Raw genomic sequence first — 12,730 nt, forward strand, 5'->3', positions numbered from 1 at the left:
GGCTTCATTGTCTGTCAGTTATGAGCTCACTTATGCATCTGTTACTCATTGACGAACAAACCGTGTCACTCTCCCTCAGGACTGGTTTGTTTTTTTGTTGACGTGAATATTTGTGACATTAATCACAAACTGACGACACGAGAGAGAAATAATACAACAGCTGAACATGAGACATGAATAATAAATAATAAATCTTTAAGAAGAAACTCAGTCCGCCGTCCTGATGTCACACAATATTAAATATTATACTATATATAATACACTAAAGCCTGGGTGACCTTTGACCTCCATGGCTACAGAACATTTGCTGAAGAAGACCATGTGACACACTGAAGGCTCCAGAACGCTAAATGGACCTCAGGATGAGACTCAGTCCTTCACAAAGATCCTGACGGGCCACATATTCAAAGGATTCATCATCACAAGCTGCACACAGTGTGAAGGGAGGAGCTGACAGGCTGCAGCCAGCAGGGGGCGCACACAGCAAACAGACTAACACCTGAGTGTCTCAGTAACACCTGCAGTGACGTTCGTTACATCATGAGGTGGACACATTCATTCTGTCAGCAGGTTCCACATGATTGAGTTCAATGAAATCACATTTTGTGCTGAAGTAAAATGAGTAAAAATACTCGATTACAGGTAAAAAATTCAGCAGCATTATAAACTAAAGGAAAGTATTTAAATGTGATTTGATGTCAATGTGTCACTGGGCTTCATAACATTCTGTAACATACAGGTAATATCATACATAACATAACATAACACACACACACACTCGACTTGCACCAACATAATATGAAGTACAGATAAAATATAGATTTCCTGTCAGCTAAAGTTTATATTTTCATCTTTATCCATGTTGGACAACAAGCTTTCTGCTTTCCCCTTTTTCAATGTGAAACTCTCTCCACCCTCTCAGTGCTGCTGCGTCCAAACTCTTCCAACCTAACACTGAATATAAAAGTATAAAATCCTTCCAAACACTCAGAGATGACACACGTCCAGACGTTTATTGTTGGTGTAAGAACTGAATTTACTGTGTGAGTTTATATTATTATTTAATATTATTTATTATTATTATTTCTGTCAGTTTTTGATTAAAAGTGCAGAAATCTGTCAAAAGAATAAAGATCATAACGTGGATTTTTTTTTTTTATTGTGGTTTAATTAAAATAAATAACCAGCTAATATTTACCTCAGATCTCTTTGTTACAGGTGTTTTAGGATGAAACTAAAATCTGAGTCAGATGGAAACAAACAAACAAACAAACAAACAAACAAACAAAGCTGAAGTATCCGACTGTTCCTGAAGGCGTCCTAGTGAAACTCTGAGGAGGGTGTGTGAGTGAGATAACTTTCCACTGTGTCACTACAGTCACCTCACACACACACACACACACACACCTGAATGACAACACACACACACACACACACACACACACACACACCCTCCTGCAGGCGGTGGGTGGAGTCTCCTCAGAGCTCTTTAACCGGTGCGTAACGCGCCGTCGTGGTGTCATTACGCACGCGGAGCTCTCCAAGAGGAACGGGACGCGCGAGGAGGAGAAGTCCGACTTTGATGAAAACAAAAAAAAAAACGAGCTGCTGAGTTTGAGATGAAAAATCTGTGAAGGTGAGCGAGTCAAACTTTTTAATATTTCTCTGATCAGGCTGCACAGTTCAGGTGACTCTGTCCTACTTATGATCTCTAATTATTAAAATATCTGATGTGATACAGTAAAAACAAAGCAGCATGTTCATGTTTAAATATGTGATTTGTCATAAAGACTCTGCAGTATTAACACGTGTGTGATCGAGTGTTAGAAGTTGATTTCTAATCAGTTTAAATGAGTTTAGAGTTTCTGTAGATTAAACTTTACAAAGTCATCAAAAGATTAAAAAATAATCCAAAAATGGACCAAAAATAATAAGTCAGGATAAAACCAGGTTTGTATTTTGCAGGGTTGGATGTCGTAAACTCTGATATTTTTTGTTGTTTTTATGATTTAACACTGAGGTAAGTTTGTCACGTGGAACTTTTTTTGTTTGATGACCCAGAAGAAATTAAATAATAAAAGAAATAATTATCTATCAGTGAATAACCTGAAGAAAATCTAAAACTAGCAAATAGTGGATCAGAACAAAACACAAGACTTATGGAAACATGATGATGTTATTACTGAACACCTGAGATGAATTAATACATTTCATGGTTTGATGATGAAATGTGACGTTATTGTTGGATCCAAATCAACAAAATAACCCAAAAGAAACTAGAAACGACACCAACACGAGGTCAAAGTGACTCCTGTGTCGATCCAAGAACATTTAAACTCAATCAAAACTTTTTTTAGTTTAACTGAACCCAAAAGAACGATCGAAAACAGAACAGAGGGTCAGACTTTGACATTTAAAGATGCTCTCAGTCTCAGAACCGAGCCGAGCAAACGGATCCACATCTGTCCGTCCTCAGCCGCTGCCTGCTGTGAATGAAGCTCTTCCTGCTGCAGACTCATTCATACATCTCCGCCTCGGCTTCTCGTCTCTTCATCTGTTTCTCTTGGCGTCTTTTTATCAGGACAGCGTTACAGAGGAATGTGCTCGCTGGTTTCGGCCTCAGGAGCCGGTTCTGCAGCTCTCTCCGTTCCAGGTTTACTCGTCCGTCAGGTGTGTCTGTACAGCAGGCGTGGAAAGTAACCGAGTACTTTTGAGTAATCGTTTTGAGGTATTTGTACTGCGGTGTTTACACTTCACACTACTGCAGTGCGACTCTGGACATGACGAAACTCCTGTTTGGTTTATGACCGCATACAGTGCATTGTTAATGATTAAACCAGCAGTTCTTGACCGTCTTACGACCTCTTTAGAAGAAAATCAGAGTTCAGCCGAGGCTCCTTCAGGTGTTCGAGCCACCAAAGACACATTTACACTTTTATTTGAATAAATTACAGACTCAAACTTTCCAAAATTTCACAAAAAAAGCAAAATTTCCCTTTTTCTTCTTCCATTAATCATCTCAGATTTATCTTGTGAACATTTGGAGGGGCTTAAACCGTAGATTGAACCCCTCCAAACTGTATTAATAGTTCAAACTAGCTCGATAACGATAGTACTTTATAGTCTTAAGTTGAAGACTTGAACGCTTCTTGTTGACCTTGACTGACCTCCGTCAGTTGGAGCATTGTTTGACTCTGTCCTCTGTGTCTTCAGGCTCTTCGTTGATGATTAGATGATTCTTCAGAGCGAGATGTGATTCTGGTTTTTGTCCAAGCGCCGCCCATAAACATCGGACCCTCCATGACCGACCTCTGACCCTCACACACCATGGACCTCCGTCAGCTACACTACGGGGTCAACGGGGGCGCTGGCCAAAACTCCAGAGCGGGTGTAAGTATTTAAAAGTTAGATGTGAGCTCTCGTTGTACTCGAACATCACGCTGGTGAGAACCCTGAGGAGTCACGAGATAACTAACTTAATAAACGTTCTGCTAACGGAAACAGTTTGCAGCACTGAACAAATGAATATTTATGAACATCGGAGCGTTTATTCATCAGACTCTGAATCCTCTTCACACAAATAGTTTGAAACTTTAATAAAAATTTAGTAGCTTAGCTTAGCTTAGCATAACAACTGGAAACTGGAACCATCGTGTTGACACTGCGAGGTTACCGAAGACTTCTGTTCCCGACCAAGAAACATTTTAGCACATAGCAAACAAGATATAGCTTGTTTTAGAGCTGATGGTAGGAGCTGGCTGACTAGCCTTTATGCTAAGCTAAGCTAAGCTAAGCTAATCAACTGCTAGCTGTAGCTTTATATCTGGCATACAAATGTATTTCTAGGGAAGTTTCTGTTCCCCGACCAAGAAACATTTCGGCACATAGCAAACAAGATAAAAACATATTTTTGAAGAACCGACTGACTAGCCCTTATGCTAAGCTAAGCTAACTAGCTGCTGGTTGTAGCTTTTATCTGTAGCATGCAAGTGGAAGTTTCTGTTCCCCCAACCAAGAAACATTTTGGCACATAACAAACAAAACGAGATATATAGTGTTTTTGAAGTGATGGTAGGAGCCAGCTGACTAGCTTTTATGCTAAGCTAAGCTAAGAAGCTGCTGGCTTCTTAGCTTTATATAGCATACAAGTGTATTTTTAGGGAAGTTTTTGTTCCCCCGACCAAGAAACATTTTGGTACAGAGCAAACAGCCATTAGGAGCCAACTGACTAGCCCTTATGCTAAGCTAAGCTATCTAGCTGCTGGCTGTAGTTTTATATCTGGCATACAAATGTATTTCTAGGGAAGTTTCTGTTCCCCCGACCAAGAAACATTTCGGCACATAACAAACAAGATAAAAACCTGTTTTTGAAGAGCCGACTGACTAGCCCTTATGCTAAGCTAAGCTAAGCTAACTAGCTGCTGGCTGTAGCTTTATATCTGGCATACAAATGTATTTCTAGGGAAGTTTCTGTTCCCCCGACCAAGAAACATTTTGGCACATAACAAACAAAACAAGATATATAGTGTTTTTGAAGTGATGGTAGGGGCTGGCTGACTAGCTTTTATGCTAAGCTAAGCTAAGCTAAGCTAAGCTAAGAAGCTGCTGGCTGTAGCTTTATATTTAGCATATAAATGTATTTTTAGGGAAGTTTCTGTTCCCCTGACCAAGAAACATTTTAGCACATAACAAACAAAATGAGATATAGTGTTTTAGAAGTGATGGTAGGAGCCAGCTGACTAGCCTTTATGCTAAGCTAAGCTAAGCTAAGCTAAGCTGTCTGTATACAGGTGTATTTCCAGGATTCTCAGACTCCAACGAGAATCTACATGTAGATGAAGCCGGCCTGCTCTCGGTATATTTGCAGCTTTATTGCCGTGTTTGTTTAATTACACATCATTAGTTGCGTCAATAGCTCCAGTCCTGTTCTATTGTTATCTTAAACACGGCAAACACACTCGGCGTATCAGATGAACTGATTATTCAAACTGCACTGAAGCTCCGTGCTGTGTTTACACAATGCACCTAGTCATCACGGACGCTGAGAAATTACACCCGCCTTACAACTTAATCCCCTCGCATGCCTCGGGGATGACATTCATTATCAACGCGCCCGCACGGACAAACCGGTTAAACTGCAGTTTTTTAGGTCCTGAGCTGCTTCACGACAATAGGCATAATTCACTCGAGCTGAAACCGGCACATCCGTGTTCATCTCGTGTCGCGTTTCAGTTGGGTGTTGCTCTGCAGGTGTCTTTGTGCGTGAGGCCCTCAGTTGCCTTGTTGTGGCACTCTTTGTCGTATCACTGCTGTCAGCAACAAACTCGTGTTTGCCATGTCAACCCACAAGTTGAAGGTCACCACCTTGAAATAGCTCAAATAAGCACCTTCCATCGGTTTGGTGGCTCTGTAATTGTAGTAAAACACGACCCGCCACCATCAAAACACTTTACCGTCAAACAGCATGTTGTTCAGGTCCCGTAACTGTAACGACAAACTACTTATTTCACATTACAGGACTCAGTTTTGCTTTCTTTGTCAGCATGTCTGTACAGGGAGTATAAAGCTACTTAACTTAGCTTAGCATAAAGCCTGGATACAGAGGTAAACAACTAGCCTGGCTCTCTCTAGATGTTGAGCTAAGTGTACAAACTAACGTTTGTTTCATACGTACACAGGGAGTTGAGTGTTTCTTGATGAACAAACGTGTATCCATCCACCCAGTACTTACATCCAGCTATAGCCTGCGAAACATAGGCGAACACAAGCTTTAAAGTTCGGTGGCTCCAACCCTGGCAACCTCAATGTGACAACAAGATTCTGGGAAGCCGCGGCGAGTTCGCTTTTGCCAAGAAGTTCCAGCTCCAGACTGTAGTTCCTTCCTAAAACAGCAACCTGTGTTTTTACATCTGGGTTTGTGTACAGATTAAACAAATGTTGTGTTTGTCATGTAGAAGAAAGAAACATTTCTGTAGAGTTTGATTCACAAAATGACTGAATTAACTAAATCTAACCTAAAGTCCACTTAACTAGATGTTTTGATCCATGAGTGGAGTAACGGAGATGATCGAAAGCTCCAGAAAAAGCTAGAAAGTGGAACCCAAACCAGCTACAACAATAAAATGTAGTTCTTCTTTGTGCCACTTAAAATAACTTCAGTCCACCGTGGCTGAATATTTTTAGGTTCATTACACATTGTTAGAGGGGATTACCTTTTCCCTACAGCCATGTGGGTCGGCTTAAATAGGTGGACTCGATCTTTATCGGGCTCTCACACACAGAGAGAGAAATAAAAGAGCTGTTACTGGATAGCCCATTGTGTCACTTTTCAGTGGCAGCACTGTGCGAAGCAGGACAGGTAGCCGTGGAGGTGAAGCACAGATGGGGGTAGAGGCGAGGAAGGAGGGGGGCAAGAGAGGGGAAAAGAAGAGAGGGGCATTTGAGCTAAATATAGGGTGGGAAAGAAGTTTGGAGGGTTGGGATGCAGGAACAAACAGGCCTGTGTTCAGTCTGTACACATTGCTACTGTATGAGGGAGTCTTGGTGGATGGTTTTCAGCATGAGGGTCAACGATGAAGAGACAAATCTGGTACTTTTATGCCACGCTACTCTTTTAGAATGTATGCTAAGGTTAATTCTACAATAACTCCAGTTAAAATCATCACCCGAGAGAAACAAACATGTTTTTTTAACCATTTTTTTTTACCATCCTAAAAAAGATTTCCTATGTCTTTTACAGGAAGATGATGGGTTGAACTTTCTGAGTCAGGAGGAGCAGGAGTGCATCCAGTTCTTCGAGGAGACTATCGACTCGTTGGACGACAGTCTGGAGGAGATTGACGGGAGAACAGCGCAGGTGAAACCCCCAACAACAAGCAGCAGCAGTGGTGGTCCTGTCTCAGAGGCTGATGGACCTCCAACCTTGAGTCCAAAGCCTGGGGTCACTGTGTACTCCCTCTTGGCCAGACCTCCCAGTCCTAAAGACCTAGATATTATTGACCTGGTCCGCCCAGAACCGGACTTGGTGCAAACCAGAGAGCCAATCTTCAGTCCCACCAATCCAGGTAGCGTACAACAGTTGGTTGTCGATTGCAAGGCCATAACCAGGATTCCCCAACAAGCCCCCAACCCACCAGCCACAATGTTTTGTATTTTGTTCATCTAGTTTTAGATTTTCACTTTGCAATTTGTTCCTTCCAGATTTTCAGAGCATGGTGCCAACCCCGGAAAGCCACTTTGAGATAAAGCCAAGGCGTGATCTGGTGGACAGCTTGCCTTCAGAGTACAACCCTCCCCTACCAAGTGGCAGCTATGGACCATCAGACAGCAACTCCTCCTACCACCCTCCAGGCTGTATCCCCACCCCAGTCCTGATTGCCCAAAAGATAGCCGAGAACCAGGGAGATGGAACCCCTAACGTCCTGCCCTCCACGCTCCTCCGCCGTTGCAGCCTGGATTCTGAAAAGCTCCCAAGCAACAGCACCGATCATCACGTTAAACAGGGTCCACCTACCTCTGCTAAGCCTACCCGCTTTCCTGCTAACATCAGCGTAATCCTCGGCAACAAGGAGCACCAGAACCAGTCGCTGGCTAACGTGAGCATCCACGAGAGACGGACGCAGATGCTGGCAAATCTAACAGGGTCGCACCCTCTGCTGCAGGTAGAACCTCAGCAGGCCGTGGAGCACAAGGATCGAAATGTTCCCACACGTAGCATTTCCTTCAAGGACCCCTCACCAGACAAATCCAGGATGGAGGCACTGTCTAAGCTGGGCCTGACCAGGAATCGAGCCATGTCTGGGGGTATGTCGCTCCTCGTCACCCCTAACAGCAACTCTTTGAGTCTCACAGGTGAAGAAACCAGTGCCAAACCTCTGGAGGCCAATGTTCCTCCAACAACAGAAACCAGCACCAAATTACCTGAAGCCAATGTTAAGACACCACATCAGAGCCAGATTCTTGTGGACAGAAAATCTGAGATTCGGCGGGCAGAGTCCCTCAGAAGCAGCGAAGACAGAACCCCCCAACTGAGTCCTTCGTCTCCAGCCATTACACAAACCAACTTCTATCCACCTCCTTTGGAAAACAAAGCATCTGTACCCCTTCCGTCTGAGGTCACCTCACTGGAATTTAACAGCTATGGAGGTAAATCTATCACGGTCCACCCGTCTCTTTCCTCCAGGAGCGAGCCTGCAACTTCACCAACTAGTCATGAGCCCAAAATCCTCCCACCAGCACTGGCTAACCCAAGTGAATTCAACACCTACGGAGGAAAGACCAAAGTCATGAACGCTGCTCCCGTAACTGTCACCAGGAGCGACCTTCCCGACATCCTCAGCTCCCACATCGACAAGAGTCAAACCTTGCCTGCCAGATCAGAGCACACTGAGCTGAACAGTTATGGAGGAAAGAGTCGAACCATCAACCCCTCTGCCGGGTTGAATCGCCCTTCAAACACTCCTGGAAAGAGCTTCAAAGCTCCAGCTCCAACTCCAGCCCCAAGACCTCCTCGGCACTCCTACCACGGTGTCACATCCCAGAAAGCACAGCAGCGAGCCTTATCGCCCGAACACGTAAAGCGGAGATCCAACTTGATGTTTCGGCCACAAGGCATCACCGTGCAGTTTTCTGGACGGGGGGCAACGGACGAATCACGCAGGGAGGCATTGAGGAAACTGGGGCTGCTGAAAGACTCTTGATACGCCTGTCGAGCCTGAATCTCTGGTGTGTACCTGCTGGCTGGTGGCGGTGATATGCTAGAAGTTTCCCCATCTACGTGAGGCGTGGTTGCAAAGAGAGACCTACTTTTACAGAGGAATGTAGCTAGATCCTTCGATAGACCTGCACAGCCAGTTCTCACTTCCTGGCCATAAAAGAAACAACTGACAAACAAGAATGTCACCGTGCAGCCGCTGGTTTCCGTGACAAAAGTCTTGACAGATAAACTGCTTTATGTTGCCTTCGATCGGGGACATTTTATACCTCTGCACCAGATATTTTGGAACAAATTGATGCTGTTAAAAAGGCGCATCCTCTTCCTGTGGGAATCAAATAACATTTGTTCTCTGGTCTTGCCTTTAATGCCGTCTTTAAGATGGAAATATTCTATATATTTTATGGGTTGTGTTTGTTTCTATCAAATATTACACAAACAGGAGGAACTTTTCCAGCAGCAGGACATGCTTTAAGATGCTTGGAGAGGGCTCCCAGATTAAAGATTACATAGATTTTTATTGAGTTTATATGTCAAAAGTAAGGTTGGATTATCAACTCCAGGGTATTCCAAAAACCAAAAGGTACCCAGGTTACGTGGCAAGTAATTTGTTTGGTTAAAACACGAAATTTTTATCAGATTTTGAGGCCATATCTTATTTAAACATGCCAAAAATAACATTTAAAATACATTTTTGTTATTGAAAAATGTTATTAGCCCAGAATAGGATTGTCTCTGGACCTCTGGGAAATTTAAACCAACTGAGAGGGGGCCCAACATTTAGTTTTGCCCCACGGCCCCTGAAGCAGATTGATCCGGCCCTGATAAACACAAACAAAGCTCAGAAAATGATTCCAGTTGTAAAACTCAAGGATAAAATGGAGAATGGAGTAATTTAAGTGTCTAAAAACAAAAGAAATTATTAAATTATAGAGTCATTTAATTCAAATTGTTTGAGAAATTATTAAATTATAGAGTCATTTAATTCAAATTGTTTGAAAAATCTGGGAAAACAAGCTCAGAACACATTGTGTGTCCACTTTAAGTTATCGGTTTTACAGTGTCGCTTATCTTCAAGCAGCAAAGTGAAATTAATGTTCGTACACAGGCTGTGAAGTCTTTATCGGCCCTGTTACACGGGAACTTTTGGTTTGTTTACCGACATTTAGTCAGCGGTGAGTGTGTGTGATTTTTTTTATTTCTCTGTTAGCACTTTTGTTGAACATCTCGGTGAGGGATTTTAATCACTTCTGAAATGATTAAATGGATGTAAAATGATTTTAAAAAACTAATATCGGCTTAAATCTGAAGTCCTGGAATTATAACAAAAAGTGACAGGAGCGTCTTCGGGGTTTTCTCCAACGATATGAAGCCGAGCTGAGCTGGACGATATTTTTACTCCACCGACAAACCTCCCACACCAAACCACAGACTGTGGAATGAGGTTTGTGGGTTTTTTTTTTTCTACTACGCAGAGGGAATACTTTCAAACTGCTCTTTAGGGATGGGCGAGCACATGGCATTGTACAAAAACACAAGCACTAAAACCACAGAGGCTAGAAATACATCCTGGGTTAACTTATGTGTTTTTATTCCTTCTGGAGCTGATATCTTTCGTTAAAGTGTGTTATTTAACTGTTGTAGAAGCATAAGTATGTATGTGTACATGTATGTTAGTGTGTGTTTTATCCAGACTCCGGCCTCTGTAGTTCACCTACAGTCACTTTTGAAGTATATATGTGTTGTTGTGAATATTTTTGTGTTTTGTTTACAGACTCCGGCTCCTCTGTAGTCAGCTACAGTCATTTTGAAGTATCTTAATGGTGCATACAAACAGTTTATAACTACTTTTCTGTGTAACACAGCCTCCTCTGTAGGGAAACCTGCACAGGAAACGTGCGTCCATGTGTGGTAAATGGGAATATTAGTGGCCATGTGAATGTTGCTGCTATGCTACAACAGCCTGGTAAACCTTCCGACTGTAAATACTCTGCTTAATAACATCTACTGTTGAATTCATGTCGATCATTAAACAGAATAATGTCACTTCTTTCTCTTTTCACTGTTTTTCTTTGATTAACTCTCGAACGTGCCGTTCATTGAGTCGACAGCTCTAACGTGATCTGACACGTCAAGTTATTTTCACTTTTCTCTGGTTTCTCTGAAAGAAAAAAAGTCGATATTTAAATATTAGCTTAGCTTAGCTTAGCATAAAGACCGGAAACAGCTAGCATGGCTCTGTCTGAAAGTTACAAAACTCACAAAAAACAAACAAACAAACAAACAAACACCTCTAAGGTTTAATGTTAGCTCAGTCTGAAACAAACAAACACCTCTAAGGTTTAATGTTAGCTCAGTCTGTTAGCTCCTGTTAGCTTAGTCTGTTAGCTGCTGTTAGCTCAATTTGTTAGTTCCTGTTAGCTAATGTTAGCTCAGTTTGTTAGCTCCTGTTAGCTTAGTCTGTTAGCTGCTGTTAGCTAATGTTAGCTCAGTTTGTTAGCTCCTGTTAACTTAGTTTGTTAGCTGCTGTTAGCTAATGTTAGCTCTGTTTGTTAGCTGCTGTTAGCTAATGTTAGCTCAGTTTATTAGCTGCTGTTAGCTCAGTTTGTTAGCTCCTGTTAGCTAATGTTAGCTCAGTCTGTTAGCTGCTGTTAGCTAATGTTAGCTCCGTTTTTTTAGCTCCTGTTAGCTCAGTTTGTTAGCTCCTGTTAGCTTAGTTTGTTAGCTGCTGTTAGCTAATGTTAGCTGCTGTTAATTAATGTTAGCTCTGTTTGTTAGCTGCTGTTAGCTAATGTTAGCTCAGTTTATTAGCTGCTGTTAGCTCAGTTTGTTAGCTGCTGTTAACTCATGTTAACTCAGTTTGTTAGCTCCTGTTAGCTAATGTTAGCTCAGTCTGTTAGCTGCTGTTAGCTAATGTTAGCTCAGTTTGTTAGCTCCTGTTAGCTTAGTTTGTTAGCTGCTGTTAGCTCCTGTTAGTTAACGTTAGCTCAGTTTGTTAGCTGCTGCTAATTAACGTTAGCTCAGTTTGTTAGCAGGGCTGCCTGACTGTGAGCTCAGAACACCAGGGGAGTGTTAGTGTTTGTACCACAGGAGTTTTGGACCACCGGGAAGAAAAGGAGGTGGTGTCGTGCCAGAACAGGAGCTGGGCTAACTGCCTCTATGGAGGCTGAAAGACAGACGCTGAGCTGGGCTGGCTGCTGTTGGACTAGTCAGTGATATCAGCTGCTGCTGTTGCTGTTGTTGCTGTTGATCTTGCTTGATGACACTTGGGTCACAGCTTCCCCTCATGTTTCCAGTCTTTATGCTAAGCTATGATCCGTACGGATCACCTGTAGTTCGACCTTTCAATCTGTTCAGGTTTGGAGACTAAATATCGGAGAAGTAAGCTTTCGTTTTTGTCGTGTGAGGAGGTTTCAGTCGGTCTGTACTTCACATTGGACTACTTGTGTGTTGAACACAGAAGCAAACTGTCTGGCCTGCAGACGGTTACATAAGAGTTCAACACAGAGGCTTTCTTTGCTGGAGAGCGCTGCCCGACGGCCGAGAGAGAGAGAGTGTGTTTGAGTGTGTGAGGAGATGTGATGACCTTTCTGTCGTGTTGTTCTTCCAGTTATCTTCAAGCAAACAGACAAACAAAGGCTGCATTTACACCTGATCTCCATCTGGACGGTGACATCTGATCCACATCTCCTGCTGATAAAATACATTATCTCCACTGTGGTCAGATTTCAACATGCAGATGAGTTCGGCAGGGCCGGCACGTCAATGGACGCGGTGCATCCAAGGTCAAGAGACGTTTTTCTGAGGGAAGACTTGTTGATTTAAAAAGGTCCAGTGTGTCATTCGTACGTCTGTTCTCACACTATGTAACTTTGGGCTCCGGGTCGGGAGAAGTACGTAACGCTTTACGGCACTAAGTCACACAGCAGCAACTATTTCACTGATTCTGGTGAAACTGGATCATATTTTATGGAGGAAATGTTTTCTGGTTTTCCCTCTGATGTCCTCCGGCTGCTC

The 12,730-nt window shown here is 42.8% G+C and overlaps 1 protein-coding gene across 1 annotated transcript; it reads left to right on the top strand.

Annotated features, from left to right (window-relative positions):
* Nucleotides 1-1,493: 1,493 nt before the first annotated feature.
* On the top strand, nucleotides 1,494-8,743 carry proser2 (proline and serine rich 2). The gene is made up of 4 exons (XM_010741107.3): nucleotides 1,494-1,636; nucleotides 3,214-3,390; nucleotides 6,740-7,064; nucleotides 7,201-8,743. The coding sequence occupies exons 2-4, from the start codon at nucleotides 3,328-3,330 to the stop codon at nucleotides 8,697-8,699; spliced, it is 1,887 nt and encodes a 628-aa protein (XP_010739409.3). The 5' UTR covers nucleotides 1,494-1,636; nucleotides 3,214-3,327; the 3' UTR covers nucleotides 8,700-8,743.
* The last annotated feature ends 3,987 nt before the right edge of the window (nucleotides 8,744-12,730 follow it).

Source organism: Larimichthys crocea, chromosome X (assembly GCF_000972845.2).
Source record: "Larimichthys crocea isolate SSNF chromosome X, L_crocea_2.0, whole genome shotgun sequence".
Classification (NCBI taxonomy): Eukaryota; Metazoa; Chordata; class Actinopteri; family Sciaenidae; genus Larimichthys; species Larimichthys crocea.